Below are 20294 nucleotides of genomic sequence, written 5' to 3' on the forward strand. Positions count from 1 at the left end.
CTATTGACCTTTTTTCCTGCATGGGTGCACTGATAGCTCGTGTTCAACTTCTTGTTTACCAGGTCCAGCCCAGTCAAAGACAAAGTGGACAGTGGGTTTTCTGAGAGTGGAATAAAAACTGTGATTCTAAAATAGTGTGTCTTGGATGATTACAAAATTGTTTAAGTTATCATTGTGTTACTATATCACAGATTTCATTCTGAAAACAATGAAATCCAGTTCTTTTATGTCTGATCTTGAATAAATAAAATCTTTTGGTGTAAAGATTTTTTATGAAATTGAGATAACCATTAAAAAGTAGGGTACACTTAGATACTAGAATTAACTAATGATATTCAAATTATTAGTCCACAACTAATATATTTTCTCTTGCTCCTACAGAACTAAGTCCTAAAGTTGCCGAAGAATGAGTGAATTCCAGCTGTCCTGTAAGAACAGTACACCAGGCTCCTTTAACAGCTCCTGGAGTGGATGGCACCACTACCAGGTGATTGGTGCTGCAGAGTCAATCATCCTTCCCTCTCTTATTGGGGTTATCTGTTCAACAGGCTTAGTTGGAAATATCCTCATTGTATTCACAATAATAAGGTATGGAATTGAATGCATTTTTCAATAAGATTTATTGCTGAAAAAATAAGTGAAGACTGCACTAAGAAAGTGAATTGCCCAGCAAAGACAAGGATAGCAAGTTTTTCATGTTCCATTTAGTCACTGACATTTACTTCTCATTAAAAAAAAATTAAATCATTACTAGAGATAACAGTAATGTATGCTTGCTTAGCCTTTTCTGTTATGAGAAAGTGCTTAAGTACATGGTTGAATTCAAACATATTAAAAGAAACAAAAACACATGCCTTGTTCTCTGGTTTGCATGATAATTGGCAGCAATCTTCCCAGTAGCACATGTAAACGCTAGACTGGGCTTTAGTAATGGTACTAGCCAGGCATTGTAATGTTCACAGAACTCTTTTAAGATCAGTTGAAGTATAGTGTTTTTCTGCTCTGAAAACCGCACTGCTACCTCAGACTATTCTAATAACAGAACTCCATTTACCCATTTACATTCCTAGACTTCATTGCTTTTTTCCAGCATCCCCTTGGTTCTGGAAACAGGGTCTTAAGTGCCAGATGAGGATTCTCAAATGACAGGAATTAATGTCTCGAGATATTTTTGTTGTATTCTGGGAAGGTAAAATTGCTGAAGTTGCTAAATTTTGGGGGGTCATAAAATCTGACCCAGTCATCCTTTGTGCAAGAAAATACCTTCTAGTCTCTTAATTTTAACAAAAGATGTCTTTTTCTATATAATAACTTGATTACAAGTGGCTGATGCTACGAAAAACTCTAAATCCATAACCATATATCTTGAAAAAATTGCTTTTATCTTCAGTGCAAATTTAACGTAAGGAATTATGACAGCATAAGTCTGATATATGTCACACTCTACAAGGATTAACAGAGGTACTCTACCCCTACATACTGTGCTTTTAAAGGTAAAGATTTCCAAAGACCAACCTAGGAAGTGCCTGTCAGACCCTGAGCTTTAGTAAACTTCCCTTGAAACTACCAGAAATCCAATGCCTGGTACACTCAAGAACATTGTAGCTCATAATCTGAATGCAAAAGAAAAAAATGTGGAAATAGTACGTCTAAAGTTAACACAATGGCAATATGATTTTCTAAATGTAAAAATGAATAGAAAGGAAAAAAATAAATTGAGTTTCTAAAAATTAGTGTCTAAAAAAAAATAGAATGTAAGGAAACTGAGAAGGAACAAAGATTTCTTAGGCCCTGGTTAAAAGCTTTTTTCTATCTTAAATAAAAATATGAGAGACAGAGGGAATAGACACAGACAATGACTGGGGGGGGGCGGGCGGGGCGGAGAATATAATTTAAACCGTACTTGCATTCAATTTATGGACATGAACATTTATACACAGGAAAATAATTTGAAAATAATGCATTAAAAATTTAATGTGGTAGTTGCCAACACTTAAAAAGACAGCCACAAACTTCAGACTCTGTGGACGAATTCGTAATTAAAATGTAGCTACATTTTGAAAAATAACCATGTCAAATTCTCATCTTTCAGTAAACAGACATGATTCTACTCAGTGGCTCTGTTTCTGAGTTGCATCTTCTCTCTTTACTGAACACAGTTTCTCATGCATAAATTTAAATTTTGTTAGCATTACAGAGTCAGTTCTTTCAAGAGAAAAAGATGCTAGATTATCTATTTGACTAGAAAGTTATTTGCTTCCCGGTAGCAAATACTTTATTGATGATAGAACAGGGTAAAGAAATAACCTTGGAATTTCAGCTTCCCAGTTTTGTTTGCAGGTCTGCCAGCTAGGGACAAACATTTCTGTGTAAATTAAAATTATATTATTTGCAACTTACTGGGAGAAAATAACCAAAAGTCCTAATAAAAGTTACGCGTAATAATACACCTGTGCATTGAAATATAGTTTAAAAATTAGTAAGTCAATTACTTTTGTCTGGCTCTCCATGTGTGAATGAATTTCATCAGTAGGGAATAACAGAGGCAGTTGATATATGTTGCTATTTAATTAAAAAGAAAATGGTGGAGAAAATGCTGCAAGAGTGCAGTGTCAGTCAGAAGTACCTAAGAATCTTCATCCTATAACAGTACCCTGGAAAAACTGGTCCCCAAAACTGCAGTTCTGCTGGAAAACATTTTATGTAAAATTACTTTGTCAGACCAGCTGGTGGGAGAATGGTTATGCTTTTGTGTGGAGGGAGAAAATATGATCCAGAAAGCATCAATTAGCTGCATTAGTCTGACTTTGTATTTTTAAGGAAGAGTATGTTACAGAAGAGAAAAGGGAATCAAATAGAATTATTTATAAGTACGGCTTTTCAGATTAACTTGATTTTTGGTAAGGCAACTAATAGCAAGTGATAAAATAGCATTTCCTAAAATAGATTTTGTAAATAAGTGTCACAACGCTTTTTACTTGCATTCTGAGTCTTCAGCTGGAGAAAGTGTATTTGCAACTGAATATAGGCACCGGAAGAAAATTTTTGGAACTGCTACATACAGCAAACCTATCCAGATCAGAGGTTTTATGTTATCCAGTTTTATATGTTATTTATTCAGCTAAAGAACAATCTAATGAGTTCAAGAATTATAATGTGAAAAAAAAAAATAGCTGAAAGGTGGATGGTACTGGGTGATGTTTATAAGCAACAAGTTTCCTGAAAAGATTTTCAGGAGAAATAGGTTAAGAGGAAACTTTCAGGGACTGATTGTGGGGCCATCCAAATTTTCCCTCAGATACCTGAGGCAAAGTGTGAGAGAGTGTCAGTAGTGTTCCTAATGACAGACTCTGGGAAGATGTGACTGATGCAAAGATATATAAGTCTGTCATACAGAAAGAACCAGATAGAGAATAGAGGAGGGACTAGAGTGAAAGAAATACAGTAATCTCTAATAACAGAATGCACAAACCCATATAATTTTCTTATTATTTTTTCATTAATAGAAAACAGTTAGAAAACAGTTTTCAGTTAGAAAACAACAGAGGACAAACTCCTGGGATTTCTTTGGGCTTTCAATAGGCTAAAGCTGCGTGAGAAGCCCACACAGCTGTAATATGTGTAAGGCTCTGCCATTCCGGGGGAAAGAGAGAAATGCTAATGCCATTTTCCAGGCTCAGAACAAGGCCTGAAATACAACTCTCACCAGCTGTTTCCAAGAGAGATAAGATATTCAGACTGGAATAGCGAAAAGTGTCCCTGCCCATGGCAGGGAGGTTGGAACTGGATGATCATCAAGGTCCCTTCCAACCCAGACCGTTCTAAGATTCTATGATTCTATGAATAAGAGCAGAAAATAACAATTGCTAGAACCAGAAGAATGGAGAACCATGAAAATTCACTTTTAAAAAAAAAAAAACAAAAAGCGGGCTCAGAGGTGTGTGCTTACTCTGCATAAATCAGGATCAAATACAGCAGAAATGGTAAAGGACTGTTTAAACTAAAGCAGAAAGTGGTACAAGAGCAACTGGGTAGACCTCAGTCAGGATCTATTAAAGGCTGTTAACTGGGGAAGTGATTTTTACCTTCTAGAGCAGTGATGCCATGTGATAGGCTTCAGTAGGAGTAATGGAAGTGAAATAATTATTTCTGAGATGAAATTACTCTGTTATGAGGAAGTCTCTTCTGACCTTGCTTCCTGTGACAGACAACGACTCACTTATGTGATAAGGGTTGTTTGTTCCAGTCTTAGGTTCCTACTTTTCCTAAGTCTAGCAGAAAAACCCCAACATGTTAAACAGCATACCCAGTGTCTTGAAACATATATCAGCTGTTCTGTTCTTTATTCCTCACTGAGATGGGAAAGCTAAGCGTTTCTGCACTGAGACGGAATGCTGTTAGTTGACTCTGATTTCTATGAATTCATTTTAGATTTGTTTCAGAAATAGAAAAAACAAGCTAATGTTAGAAATGTGAAACTTCCCACGATCACGTTTGGCACAGCAACTGATACATGTCTCTATGTGATGTTATATGGCTTAACTGTGAGATTCAGTTAAGCAGTAATATATTTTTGGACCAGAATATCTAGGACAAACTTCTATAGCTGTTGCTAATCTAATGTTAAACATTAGATAATGTTGTTATCCAACAACAAATTAGATAGTTTAATTACTTGGAAGTATTCATCACTAGATATGGTTAAGTGAGGGAAGGCATAGAGACAGACATATAGAGCAGAAATGGCTGCTATTTCTTTCTGCAGTTTTTCATGCCTGGTACTGAGCAAGATTCAGTCTCAAAAGATTTTATAGGCCTTACCCAGTCATACAGATGTGAAGAAATTTTTCCATCCCAACTTTGATTGCCTAAGCCAACCCATCTGGGTCCCTCCATGGAGAGGTACTTCTGAGAGCAATACATTGTTTTTTTGTCGTATACCTATCCGAGACAGAATAAATGGTTCCCAGAGTTCTGTTTCTCTGCAGTGATTGTGGGAACCAAGATCACCTGGAGACACTAGACTTTTAAATTTCAAAAAGAAAAGAAAATACTTAAGAAGAACCAAACCCCTCATTCAAAGGAGAGAAGATAGTACAAGTCTTTCCTGACAAATTATTGAGATGTTTTTTTCATCCAGTAGAGGAAAATAACACACACAGAAATTATCCAAGATGGATCACATTACACATTTACCAACAGCAGGTAGTGTTAGGTAGGTACAGGACTACGGCTGTTGGACCTGCTCTTCTCAGGGACTGAGAACCTAGGTAAACTCCAAGTATGAGAGCAGAAGGAAACGGACTATGGTCAACACCAGAGTGGGAATTTTCAAAAAGCTTCCTCCAAGACAAGCTGTTTTGCTGGGAACTGATAGATGTTGTATGGGAGAAAGGCGTGGGCAGGAGGATGACTTTAAAGCTGGTGCTACCTGCCATTGAAGACCTAGCCCACAAGGGATGCCATTTTCACCTTTCCTATTGGAAGAAAGGGTATGTCCTTGTGTTTTTAAATGTGTGATACTTATAAATCATCTTGTCTTTGACCTAAAAGATCAATTCCAAAGTAACATGTAAGATTCTAGTCGATGAAGACAGTCTATCCAGGAGGGTATAAATAAATAAAGATGACAGCACATAATGTAGTCAGAGTGGATACATAATGACTGATAACAACAGATAATGCACTTGTCATGTTCCTTGAAGTTGTTACTGGAGTGACAGCCAGTATTCGTATTATCACATTGTTGTGTCTGCTCAACACTTCCTTTTGTAATGGATTGGAATAATTCAAATCCATTTTGTAATGAGTTTAATCTGTAGAAGTAGAATTGAAGAGAAGGTAGGACGAATCACAGATTTGACATATTCACAAATTTTGCAGAACAACAATTCTGCTTTTGTAGATTTTTCACATGGTATTTCAGAGGTGGAAATTAACCTGACATGGGTGGAGGGATGAATTGACCAGCCAATATCTGAGGTTTGGGAAACTGCTGAGAAGCTTTCAAATCTGTGGCAACAAAGTTGAATAAACTAAAAGAACAAAAGAGAAAAAAGTTTGAAATTGAGGGTATCACTATTATTTTCCTGGCTTTTTTTTTTTTGGTAAAGTGATACTTTTAACGGAAGGTAAGCACCACTATCTTAATAAAATATAAGAAGCTAATAAACTGTAAAATATCGCAAAAATTATTTGAGATTATAAAGTCTGGTGCATGAGTTACCATTTAAATATTGTGGCTCTGAGCCACCACAGGAAACCATCTGAAAATCTGTACAAAAATACATGTCCTGGCTTCTGGACACTGATCTAAAAAGGTATTGTTTTCTGAACCTCAGTGCAAAGCATGAGACAGTTGATATTACAACACTTCACTTTCCATCTACCATGGGACAGCTGTTCCATGTGTATTCTTTGTTGATTTAATTAAGCATAAAGTTTGCAAGTTTAGAATTTGAGATTCTCATTCTGAGTCCAAAAGTCATTTCTAATTTAGTATGATTTATCCTGTTCATGTGACTGAAATAAAGCAGAAAACCACCATTTTAACTTTTCCATTACATGACATATACAGGCAGTTTCAGATGCTTTGAAACCTGTGTATTTGACCATAATAGTACTATTTGATGCCTTGCAGGAAACACATTTTGGGGCTTTTATTTTCCTGGAGATTTTGCATCCTTCGAAGTTCACAAAGATAAACGCACTAGAGAAAAAAAGATCACATATGCTTCATTCTCTCCACAAGCTCCATTTATTAATGCCAGCAGATATACTTTATAGATGTCTGGCTTTGGTTTCAGCATCATAACCAGATGACGGTGAATCATACTTCATAATTTATTAAAAATGTTTGGAAAAAAAAACCAAAACAAAACAACTTTTATCTGGCTCATTCCCTCTAGCTTAAATTTGTTTCTCTGGAAACATAGTTATTTCATAGCTTGTAGCATGCAATGAAAGCAACAGGAAAAATATGTAATCAGTAACTCGTCTCACATAGGTCTTTTTAGGAAATGATGGTCATAGAGTTGGACTTCTGAATGTGGTTTGTTGGCAACCAGGTGGAGTTCTCCCAGCTGCAGGTTCTACTGTGTCTTCCAGGAAGAACGACAAATAAACTGGTACTTTGAAGTAGACTGTAAGGGAAAAAATTATTATGAGATACTGAAAGGGAGCCTAGACAAATAGCTTAGACTACGTGTCAAATTTGTAAGTGAATTTAGGTAAGTTGATTTCTACATGGAGACTGGGGATAAGGACCTTTTTAAGAAAGTCCTGTAATTAAAAAAAATTTTAGAAATGTCAGTGCTCTTCCAAGATGCTTTGTGTTTCTTTCCTTGATTTGTATAGAATAAGGCAAATTAAAGTCAGGAATTCTTTCAACTGCATGTATGACATTCCTCCGAGACCAAATAGTGATTACATTTTGGTAAGGAATTCTAGGAAAGCATATATATCACACAAAACCTATGCAATATAGACATTATGAAACTGTCAAATCCAAACTCTCAGTACTTATATCAAGAGTGGTTACATTTATACAGTCCTAAAATTACATTTGACCCTTTGAAGGCAATTGCAAGGCTGATATGGCCCCTGGTGAAAATTAGTTTGACTCCCCTGACTTAGATGACTGTGCATGCAGTTTTAATTCAGTTGTGTTTCCTATGTATGTATAAACTTCACAAGACTATCTTTAAATATTTAACTGCATACTATTTTTTTTCCTAGAGGAACATTTCTCTTTTACCAATTTCCTTTTCACCTCGAGCACTTGAGACCTTCCTGTCTGTATCTTTAAACAAGATCCAGCCCTGGGTCAACTGTACCACAGGAAGGCTCTGATGTCTCTTCCTATTTCTGCTAGTCTGGCATTTCTAGAGTTCCTATTACCAACAGACCTGCACTTATTTTGAACACTTTCTAGTTTTCAAATGGGAATATGGATAGTTGTACTGATATCAATAAATTAAATAGCCCATTCAGCCTCACTGGAAAGCAACTTTATGAACCGTATCTTTTTCTTGAGCCTAAAATGCAAGGTTTGAAATATCTAAACTCTAAAATAGTGATCCTGATAGTGTACTTATGTGTAGTTCTGTTTGGAGGTCTTCTCTGTCAACAGTATAGTTGGAAAACAACAGAGTAACTGTCACGGAGGCACCCCAAAGTTAGTTTAGATGGACAACAGGTTCCAAAACAAACTTTTCTTCGGTACAGAAGGTGCAGCAGATTAACTGGTGGAAGATGAGTGTTTAACCCTCCAATAGTGACATAAATACAGGTTCGAGTATCAGTCGAGGTAATTTTTAAATGTGCAGCAAATAATAACAATGGAGATCCACAGTGTGCATACACGTGGCTCACCAAAAACAATGCCAGAGCTGTCCCTGACTCTGGGAGAAGTATACACTTGCCTGAATCTGTCAAGGAATTATTAAAATTTTACACGTGCTTATATTTAAGCACGGAATAAGCACCCGTGATCCCATGAGGAATTATTAAAGAAGTTTTACATGTGCTTATATTTAAGCATGGAATAAGCACCCGCGATCCTGCAAGGAAATATTAAAGAGAAGTTTTATCACTCACCCACGTGGCTCGGTGGGGTAATCCCAGTCCCAGGAGATTACATCAGGCAGCCATCCTGCCTAAAGGGAGGGCTCTCGGCCACAGCACTTGACCTGTGCTCCGAGAGGTCCACACAACGGGTGGCAAAACCTCGGCAGGAGAGGTCCCGCTTTTGAAGCCTTGTCAGATCTGACTGTGGCATTCCAGAAGCTTCTCTGCACCCCCACTCTGGCTGTGGGTGCCCAGTGGCTCCTTGGCACCTCTGCGCCCCCACCCCATCTCTCTCCTAAGGACCCCGATCAACAGGTTCTGGGGTCAAAACACAAGAAGCTGTTAACCCCATTACAGGAGAGGGGGGGTGGAGGGAGATGTATCTGCACCTTCCATATCGAAGGAAGGGAGGGGGAGAAAGGGGGATGTGCATCTGCCACAGTAACTGGCAAGTAACCATCTCCATGTCTTTCCATTTATTTCAGAACTCAGAAGAAAACTATCCCAGATATCTACATCTGCAATCTGGCTATAGCAGATTTGGTTCATATTATTGGCATGCCCTTTCTCATTCATCAATGGGCACGTGGAGGTGAGTGGGCTTTTGGCAGCCCCCTTTGCACCATCATTACCTACCTGGACGCAAGCAACCAGTTCACATGCAGCGCCATCATGACTGCAATGAGTTTGGACAGGTATGTGGTTTCAGATTTTTTCAGATTCTGTTGGACTGTAAAATCACCCCAAATTCACAATAAAAGCAAGAAACATAATTACACCTTAGTAAATGCTATAGCTAATGCAGCATTGGACAGCTTCATGTTCTCTTTCGGATTTCTCAAAAATAAAAGCACTTCTAAAGGAAGACAGGAGCAGGTCAGACCTGGGAAGGCACTTCTAGAAGAAGTCTGAGCTGAACAAAATTACTACCACATGCAAATTAATATCTGTCATATTGCTGGATTATGTTTTTATTCCCCTAAACCCTCTACTTCATAGTAGGAGTGAACCATGCCATACAGTGTTCCAACAGAGACTTTACTATTTCAGCATTTCTTTTTGAAAAACAAATTTCTTTATAAGATCTTAAGAAGTGGCAAAACCAGCTGTTCTCTCCATGGAGCTTTAGGGGTCAAATTATGAGGGGTACAATGTATAAAAGTTTGCTTTTCATTACTCGCTTTAATATGAAATAAAAAACATTAAGGAAAGCTGTAAAAACTATGCAGCTTGAATATGTGTATTAAAATTTATGAGAAAGTTTCCTAAACTGACATCAAACACATTTTTAAATACAGATTCCTGTTTATGCCACAGGCCAACATTACACAAATTAAACCTGAATGAAACTTTGGTAGCAGAACTTTTGCCTACCAGTTAAAAGAAAACTTCCTAAGAGGCAAACCACAACGCCTGTTCTCTGGATGAGGAGAACATACATAGACATACATAGGCAACAATTCTAATATAATTTACCCCCATGTACACCAAAAGTAAATTCAACTGTTCAATGAAAATATCACTTGCCTAAGTGAAATCAGAACTGTGTATGCTGCAGACAGCACTTCCTGGATATATTGATATATTCTTCTGCTGCAGTCTCTGATGAGACAGGAGAGATGGTGAGATTGGTGAAAAGGGGGTCCAGTATGATGCCCTACAGTAATGTTGTTACCTAGAACATTCCAATAATCCATTTGACTTAAACTGAACATGCAATTAACAATGCCAGTGACTTATTTTCAATGACAAAGGAACTTTTTGGCCTGACATTTTAAGAAAAGAGCCAAGACTTACATGTTCAAAATAACTGATGTGGATTTAGAAGTCACATGACTCCTTTTTCATTAATAGTAAACAAGATGCAGCTGGTAAAACCTATGCCAGACTTTCTGTGACAGGAGGCTGGGAGGCACATCTCATTCCCTGTAAGATGACTCTACCAGAGCACGTCATAGGAAAATGTCACTGTTTGGGTCCCTTCTCACAGAGCACACCTGCTTCTGACTACTTCTTCCACAAACTTTGGTTCTAAGAAGAAGTGTAATCCTGTTGATAGGGTTTCAGTTGTCTGTGATCCAAGGCATACTTTTGGTATGGCACAGATGTATAATCTTGTCTCAGCCTCCTAAGAAAACTGCCAAATGCTAAGGCATGTGAAAGTACCTGGAGGAGAACCTTGTATGCTAAGAAAGGTAAGATTGCACCCAGAGATAAAACAGTTGAGATGGAGACTGTTGGCAGCTCAAAGATTCAAGAAGAGAAACACTAGCATGAAGAGGTACAAAATACTAATGAGAACCAGGAATTCTGAAGATGCTCTTTCACTCACATTTGACAGCTGTTCAGCAGAGACTCAAGGATGTCAGGTAGGGGTGGTAAGAGTATTAACACTTAGCCTAGGAGCTTGCTAGTCCTACCTGCCTATTGTCTATTGGAGTAGCAAATAAATAATAGCTTTTTGTGAATATCCTGCTTGCACAGTGTCTCTGCGCATGGGAATAGGTCCCTGAGCAAAGTTCCCAAAGTCTGAGAGTTACATAGGGTACCAGTCAATTTTGAGGGCTTCATAAACATTTATTTAGCCTATCATTCTAAGGCTTTGGGAACACAAATGGAAAGGTGAAGCTAGGAAGATAAATCTGGAGCAAGCAGCTCCGTGACAGCTGAGAAGAAATGGGCAGGTGTTCCAAGTGCTTGCAGAAGCTGAGACTGACAGGCATGAGAAAATGTGTTCCTGGTTTGCCCATTGTTGTAATGTTGCTCTAGGAAATATTTACCAAAGTGGTATCGCTAGTAGGTGGGGCCATATCTCTATGAAAGTTATGGGTTTTCAGTTATTTAAAACCAGAACCACCTGATTTGCCATGGACTAATCCATTTACTCATTCTTCACACTACTTTTCCTGCCGCTTCTTGCTTCACTTCACATGCAGTCACAAGCACCCCAGACAGAGGAAAAGGGAAAAGCCTTTTAAAAGCTCAATATCCTGAGCAGCCCATCATTAGACTCTGAGCATAGTACACTTTGCTGCCTCCTTGAGCAATCCTAACAGCAGAACGTTCTAAGCCAATATAAATAAATTAATAATTAACTTTGAGATTATAATTTATGCTAATTAGTTATATTGATAATAATAATATTGTCAGTATACTAAATTGTGACAATAGGCAATGTATAGTAATAATGTTAGACCATAGGATGTCAAATATGGCAAGTTAAGATACGTTCAGAGGTAGGAAGGGAAGGAAAAAAAAATAAAATAAAAGGAAAATCCAAGTTCTAAGAGATGTTTCCTCTCTACTTGTCCTATATGCATGACAGAAGTATGTTTATGTGTTTATGGCTTTGCTAGAAATCAGACATTAACTACTACAACATTAACTAGGAGCACATGCTCCCATGAAAGACTTTCTCTTTCAAAGTGTCAACTTGGCTTTCACGACTGCACCGTGTACCTTTAGTGATGGTGGGTCTCATAGACAGCAAGTTTGGTGGAAAGGCAAAAAGAAATGTGGTAATAGGCACAGGTAACAGGCACCACGTACCTGGTGCCTGGTACTTTTTCAGAGCTCTGCAGGCTTCATCTCTGCCTCCTTCTCTAGACCTCTGTGCCAGGGACATGGCTCAGACACTCCTATTTCTGTTGGGTTTAGGTAAGCATTCTTCAGACTTTTCCCAACAAAAGACTATTTTATTACTGATAATTACTTTGTCATATGAGGGTACGTGATGTCTGCCTTCACGTTCCACACTCTGCTTGAAGTGGAAATTACCCCATATTTTTGTAACAGCATATTCTCCTAAATGCGCCATTCACATTTCATTTCACAAATTTATCATCTGACAATGGGCAAGACTGAAAATTATATCCAAACTGAAACAACCAATAGAAAGCCACCACCACAAAAGAATGGAGATAAAAGCTGCTCAATAAGTGTTTAGGGTGAGATTAATATCTTATTGTCTGGGGAAGGGTAAGTCAGAATACCATCAGGCTGGAATAAGTTTGAGTTCTATCTAGAAAAAGAATCATTTATATTTTCATTGAATTGAATTTCTGGTGGTATTTTCATTCCATTCAGTCTAATGATTTCCTTTTCATTTAAGTTTATTAAATGACTTTTTTCTTTTGCTAAGATGAATATTAAAAATGAGAATTAGTAGCCTAGGGAAATTATCCTTTATAGTCACATATCGGTATATGAAAATTTCCTGAAAAAAAAAATGATCCAGAAAGTGTGAAAAGTCATTTTATAATACATGAGGAAATACACATATATACAGGCCTGATTTTAGTTCCCTGACCTGCATTGTTAGTAACCTGCCCTGTCTATACAGCAAAAGGAACCAAAGTCAGACAGCCCATAGGCAGTGGTGGGCACTTTTGGTGGTGGAAGGTGTGGATTCAGTACCTATCCCAAGCTAAGAAGACAGTTTTTCACTTGTCATTCCTTCCCTTAATGAACTCCAATGCCCAGTAACCCAGATAGTTTTATTACAAACTGCATCAGTCTGATAAACACTGTACTGCAGCTGCTATCAAGATGAGTTCCATTCACTGATGATAAGTCCTGAGCTGCGCTGGGCTCCAGTCCTTTGAGCAAAGGCAATATCATCCGCTAAGCCACACGTCACATGGTGCCTTAAGAGCCTTTTGCATCGCTCACAGCCCTCTCTCTGAAGCTCTTTAGCTGCCTTTCTGCTGGCAGCTCTGCGACTGGTCACCCAAGCCTTTCCCAGAGACTCTGGGGTAGCACTTTCCCCTTGTTCCCACGCTGCGGATCTTGCGCGGTTATCCTGCCAGCCCTGCACCTGCACAACCAACCACGCTGTTTTGGGGGGTTCTCATGGGAAGTCACTGCCACCAGCATGAGAATCACCCTTTCTTCCCCTCCCAATTTTCCTACCCTGTGGTCAAAGATTCCAGTTGGCAATAGTAGACCCAAAACCACACATGCACTAAACTTGACAGCACAATAGCATGCAGCCTCAGCAATATGTGCTCTCAGCAATAACAACTTGTAGGGAACAAGTCCTGATGAAAACTATGTTGATACTGTGGAAAAAGCATTACAGGGAGAACCACGCATGGCAGTGGAGAAGAGATGCAGAAAAGGATGCTTGTCTGGAGACCCTCCGTAGCTTCTCTTCCCAGCTGGCCACTCAGGACAGCTTTATCTTTCCACGCTCTTTCTTTTCAACTGCAATGCTATTAGCTACAGACCCTGGTAATAATTCTCCACGCATCTGAACCTGTTTTAAAAACCTTTGTACAATACATTGCTCTTAATGAATGAGCTAATAAGAAATAAACAGTGTTTTTGTGGTTAGGTACCTTGTGAATTTAAACAGCTTGAAACAAAAGCAGGATCTCACTGAAACCTTCCTATGAAGGAGAAGCTCATGAAAGCATTAAGGAGTTTTTGCGTAGGCCAACTGTAGGCACCAGATAAAGTTCAGCCTCATTAATGTGTGTCTAAGAGATGACTCACAGGGTGTATGGAGAGCACAGCAGAGGATGGAATATCATGTCCTGTCACTCTCCTTACAGCCTGCATGAGGAGAGGTGCCTGGTTAGGTGCACTTCTTACTCCACGTCAGCTACTAATATCACTTTTCTGTACTTCCCCACATGCCCTATTTTAATCTCACAGACTTTCATTTTCTCATAAATAGTTCCTTTAATTCACATTTTGTTTGCTGATTTTTTGGTAATGTCCATTGTAACTCTCTTCAGTGTTCATTCTTTGAAAACATCTCTGCATCTGATTTTAAAAAGACTTGCAGTATTGTTCTCTTACTTCGCACAGATATGTTGCTTGCACCACTTGAAAAATGAAAGCAAGCTCAAAGCATACATAGTATACCATGCTTACACGGAGACTAAGAGGTCAAATTTTGTGTAAAGCAGGAGTTTTAAGTTTAAATCACAAGTTTTAAGAACCTGAGAAGCCTGTAAATTACTCTCAATTACAGTGATCCTGTAAGTAATATCAGTATCAGAAGCTATTTCCATGAGGCAGCCAGTGAAACAGGAGAGGTAGCTGTACCAAAATGGTACAAAGCAGTTATACCATTGCAAATGCATAGGATTTCTGGTCTTTCTGTCACCATCATGAGGACTGAGAATAACTGCATGAAATTAGACATAGCTTCTTGAGATATCATATGCCAGAAAAGCCTTTTGTTGATTCTAGCAATAATGGCCATTGCTTTAACCTTATTTAGTGAAAAAAATTGGTTATTGCAAAGCTTGAATAATGAAATCTATTTCACACTCAAACAAGACTGAAAATAATTTAATATCACATAAATATTCATCTTTCTTGATCTTATGCACTGGTTCCTGATCTTCATCTGCCCAAGGGCAATAACACCAAGAAACTGAGGTGCTGCAGGCACCTTGTTCTGACTGGCTGGTGAACCCTATCTGTGAAAAACAAGTACAGGACCTCGAGCAATATCCCATTGTTTTGCATGCAACATGTTGCCGGCACCTACAGACACAGTTCCAGTTTATCTTCAGTTATGTGGAAATCAAATATTTTGGTTACAACTGTGAGAGGCTTGAGCACTCCAAGAGCTAAAATATATCAGAAACATATATATATATATTATTTTTTTTAAATAGCAGTCTTGCCTACACTAAATTATCTCAAATCCTTTTCCAGACTAACTTAATCTTAGGTTTTGTCTCTGCTTGCTTCTTGTATGTCTGAGTTTTTAAAATCTTAAAGCACTTATCCTATTAATCAAATAATGTTGTGACCAAAAGAATGATCAGTTATAAAAATGCATGCTGAACGTTAAGGAAATTGCTTGAATAAAAGCCATTCTGGCATGTTGTAGGAGATAACTTCAATAAAAATAAGCTTCCTTCCTTTGTGATGGCTATTCTTAGTATTTTTATTTTGCAGTCAATAATATTAACCTAAATATTTTATTCCTTTTTCTGTTACTTTGCTCTGTTACCTGCTTTTACAGGTACGTCGCTCTTGTCCAGCCATTTCGCCTAACCCACCTGAGAACAAGATCAAAGACAATTCGAGTCAATTTATGTTTATGGGTGGCATCGCTTATTCTGATGTTCCCAGTGTGGGTCTATTCAAAAGTAATAAAGTTCAAAGATGGTTTGGAAAGTTGCGCTTTTGATCTAACCTCACCTGATGATGTTCTCTGGTAAGTTTTCAAAGCTCAGTGGGTCATGTCTTCAATTGGTGTTGAGGATACCACCTATTTTATACTTGACATCCCTGACAGGCGGTCGGATGAATGGAAGAATGGATGAATGGGCTGATGGATGGATGGGTGGATGGATGGATGAAATAGAATTAGAGGCTGAGGGTGATCCTTGTATCATTCAAATCATTGCATCTCAGATTGTATTGGTAATATAGAGGCAGCCCCAGCATGATCAAGTTCAGCAAGACAGATCCTATATAGCAAATGTAACAGTGAAAGATTTCTTATATTCTCTTGCTGCATTTAGGTAACTGTTGTTCACAAATGGAATCTCATTGCCCTTTCTGACCTGGCAGACTGTCGTCTTTGGAAGATATAGATCACAGAAGAGATTAAACACTCCTCAAATTGCATACATGACTTTGCAGTATCTCATGGCCAAGCAGATTCCTGCTTATTTGTTAGATCCAAACTAGCTGGTTACGTGATGACTAGCAAGGGACGTAAAATAAAATTTTAAAAGCCTTACATAACAGAGAGCAAATTTTGGCTGATACTGGGTGTTTTTATATTAGCATGTTAGTTTGGATAAGGAAGGTATTTTTGGAGTGTGTATCCCAATTATCTCTAATTACCACACTTGAGTTCACATTATTCAGCAGTCTCAGAGTACACAATCTGTATTCTTTTCAGGTGAAATCAGACTGGAAAAAGTGCTCCAGGAACTCAATGAATGGATTCCAACCACTCTTGTGTGTTCAGTCCTCAATCCACAGGATCCAATTAAAGAAAATTCAAAGTTAAACCCCCTAACATGAGTATAATGTGTCATGTCCTAAGCACCAAGTACTTCACTCTACAGATTTTCACTACTCATTTGTACTACTCATTAATGCAGACAAAGCCTAAAAGAGTGTATTTGAGCCTTTTTTCTTCCAGTCCCCCTTTCTCTTCCCCTCCCCCAATTGAATTGCAACCAGATTTTTAACTGAATTACTTCTAACTCTGGAGGACCAGAAAAAAAGTAAATATATGTAACGGTGCAGAAGATAAATATTTTAATGTCAGCAAAGCTTGACAAAATTCACTGCTAAAGACTTAAGGTATTCATAAAAACAATCCCTGAAATATGACTATTTTCAAGAACTTGTGAAGGACACGAGACCCCCAATAACCTGAAAGAAAACAGAGAAAATAGGAGAAAAACAGGGTTGAAAGCATTTGGGGAATTCAGTCTAGTCCTTCCTCTCTCATATGGCATGACCAATCACCAGAGGCTTGTTTAATTCCATATTAGAGGTTTTAACACAGAAAAGTTTGAAGTCAAGTAAAAGGAGACTTTGGTAGATAGAGTAAAAAAAAAATGAACTTCAACAACCAGAAAGTTTAACAAACTATTATGCTCTCTATCTGTGAAGTGATAAGAAAATATCTGTCTATTTGTCAGGAACAAATTACAAAATCACCTAATTTCATTCTTTGATGGAAGTTCTCCAATTGATAAAGAATAAATAGAAACAACCTAAGTTAAATTGTAACAAAACACCCACAAAACAACTAGGAAAGCTGGTATAGAATAGATTACACTAATGATGCAAGAATGGTTGAAAAAACTGTTCTCAGAAGGTGGTCATCACTTGTCTACTATCAGACCAGCGAAATATCAGGGGACTAAGGAGACTGTGTTCTGCATAAATGCTTGCAAGAGTTTTCACTAATTATACAGGTGCTGGGAAAAGCACACACATACAGAATTTGGAAAGCTAATTGGTATAATCTGTAGCTATCTTCTTGTAGTCAACAGTATTCCTAGAAGTGCTGAACACAGACTTTAATACTTAAAAGTACTTGCAGTTCTAGGTACTTGCTGCTATCTAAAATAGTTTTCAGGTATATCTAATCAAGAGTCGCAAATCAGGGACCACTTTATGAAAAATGTTATTTATATTTTTTTTTACATTTATGAGATGGTCTTTTTGTAATCACCTTGTTCATTCTTTTTGCATTTTGTTTTACAGGTATACACTTTATCTTACTATAACAACTTTCTTTTTTCCTTTACCACTGATATTTATTTGCTATATTTTGATTTTATGTTACACGTGGGAGATGTATCAGCAAAACAAGAAAGCAGGAAGGTAAAGTATTATTCACGTTTCTTTTTATATCACATGTTCTGCTCAGACTGTAAAGGTTTTATATGTAACAGCCCAAAAGGAACAGTCCTAAACCAACATTTAGGCACTACATCATGTAACTTCAGACACTACATTAGTTTCCCAGGAAACAGACTGGGGACAGGATTTAGTGGAGGGTGCAAGATAACCCAGGTAGAAGGAAACACTGTGGAGAAAGTTATGGTTGAAGTCCTCAGCTTATCTGAGAACAACAAAAAGGCATCAACCCAACCCTGATCTTCTGGCTGCAGGAGGGCACCTGCCCATCCAGGTCTCTCAGCTTCAAGTTCTCAGTTCAGGGATTAGGAAACCCTGGGAGAATGTGGGTGCCAGGTCTGGTACCAGCTGCCATGCCCCAGGGAGCTGCAGGCCCCACAAAGATCCCTGACCACTCTTCACAGACTTCGGAAGTCTAGGCGATAAAATAAAATTGACACATCAAACAGATAAAATACTATTTCCCAGTTTCTGTGACAGCAGCCCCTGGTCAGCACGTTTTAGTTCCAGAACTACGTGTTTTGCGTTTCAGCTTGCACCAATTTTCTATGAAAAAGGAAATCTATTTTCTTTTTAGTGTGGTTGTTAGTTCCTCAAGCAGGAGGATCATTTGCTTCTTTGCCCCTTTAAGCTCATGATAGTCATGTTTTAACTGGATATTTCTGTTCCAGTTGTTAGCAAAAAAATGTAGTCATAGATGAAAAGGGATGCAAAGCTATATAGCTCCCATGTTTAAGGAAAGATAATTGTCAGTGTTTCATCACATAAACTATTCTCACTGACTCCTGTATGTGTGTAGTATAGGATCCAACTCAGTCTAAGCAGAAGAAACAATAATGTGCAAACAACAACAAAAAAAAATGAAGTTGTTGAGAGCTGTCCTTTGGTGGCACTGTGGATGAATTTGGTCACAAATAGCTGCCGTTCATTAGCACACTCAATCCGTGCCATCACTTTCTCACACTGACTTTCCATTCCAGCGATCCTTCTTTGTTTTGCAGTTACACCACCAGTATCCCCAGGCAAAGGGTCATGAGGCTTACTAAGATGGTTCTTGCTCTGGTCAGCGTGTTTGTAGTAAGTGCTGCCCCATTCCACGTGATCCAGCTCATGAATCTCCAGGTTTCTCAGCCAACCCTGACATTCTACCTGAGCTACTATGTCTCCATCTGCTTCAGCTACGCCAGCAGCAGCATTAATCCCTTTCTCTACATCCTGCTTAGTGGGAACTTCCAGAAGCGTCTCCGGCGGTGCACAAGTGTGGATGTTAGAATGGCAGAACGGGATGTCAACATAATTGAAAACACCCTCAAGTCAAGTTTTTGAAAGGAGGGTCTTCTTCCAAGAAAAATGCATTATCTGTGTACATATGTGCTCGTTGCAATAGATGGACATGATTTCACTTCCTTTGTCAAAGTGTAACTCAGAAGTGGCTTTGTTGCTCGAATTCCATGAGTTGATGTAAGAAGAGGATCTGCATCACTGTTTGAAAGGTTAGAGCTTCTAGAAGAGAGACCATCTGCAAAAATATTATTTGTTACTGTGCCATTGCTTTTTTTATGATGATTTGTACACAGACTGACCAAATGCATCAATACAAAAGTGGATTTTAAAAAAATGTAGTCCTCTGGTAGTAAGAAGATAGAATGACTGTGGCAGGCATTTGGGATCTGACATTGTGTGTGAAGTCATGGAAGCTGTAAGTTAATGACTAAAAGAAACTTAGTTACTAATGACTCAGAAGGGGGTAACAATTGGTTTTTATCCTATCTACGCCTGTCTCATCTGACACTCACTTTTCCAGCTATTAAAGGCAAGGGAGAGACATAAAAAGTCCCTTTTTGAGGAAAACTACTTTTGAATTAACCTTTGCATGTGTGCTTGCAAACAAGTGAGTGAAATCACAGTGCATCATTGGAAATTATTAAACCTAAGTTTTGAAAAGAACTGTATGTTTGAGGGACATGCTTCTCTTTTTTCAAAATCCCTGCTTCCAAGACAGCTCCGAGAAGGATGTTCAGTCCTGAAAGAGCTCAGTGCTGATCTCACTACAAGCCAAGGCTAACTCAGAGCTTGGCCACGATGCACTCTCACTCATTTCAAGAGGGCCAGAAGAATGTCTGCTTATTGCTGACATTAATCCACAAGATTCTTAGTAGTAGGACACAATCAAACAATCTTATTAGGACTTTGCCAGCTAATACAGAAAATTGGTGAAAAAATAATTCCATTGAAAAAATCTAGTGTTCTTGAGGGATGTTCACAGTTTTGGTGTTCGCCAAACTGTGGTTTTATCTACGTCACATTCTTTTCTTAAGCTGCTTTCTCTTATTTCAGGAAAATAATATAACATTTCACCAGGACTA

General features: G+C 38.2%; 1 protein-coding gene across 1 annotated transcript; it reads left to right on the plus strand.

The window, feature by feature from the left end:
- Positions 1-406: 406 nt before the first annotated feature.
- MCHR2 (melanin concentrating hormone receptor 2) lies at positions 407-19254 on the plus strand (the record flags this gene model as incomplete). Its single annotated transcript, XM_082048927.1, has 5 exons — positions 407-588; positions 9054-9263; positions 15557-15751; positions 17773-17892; positions 18930-19254. The coding sequence occupies 5 exons, from the start codon at positions 407-409 to the stop codon at positions 19252-19254; spliced, it is 1032 nt and encodes a 343-aa protein (XP_081905053.1).
- Between the last annotated feature and the right edge of the window lie 1040 nt (positions 19255-20294).

This window comes from Streptopelia decaocto (genome assembly GCF_964273445.1).
Source record: "Streptopelia decaocto genome assembly, chromosome: 3".
Classification (NCBI taxonomy): domain Eukaryota; kingdom Metazoa; phylum Chordata; class Aves; order Columbiformes; family Columbidae; genus Streptopelia; species Streptopelia decaocto.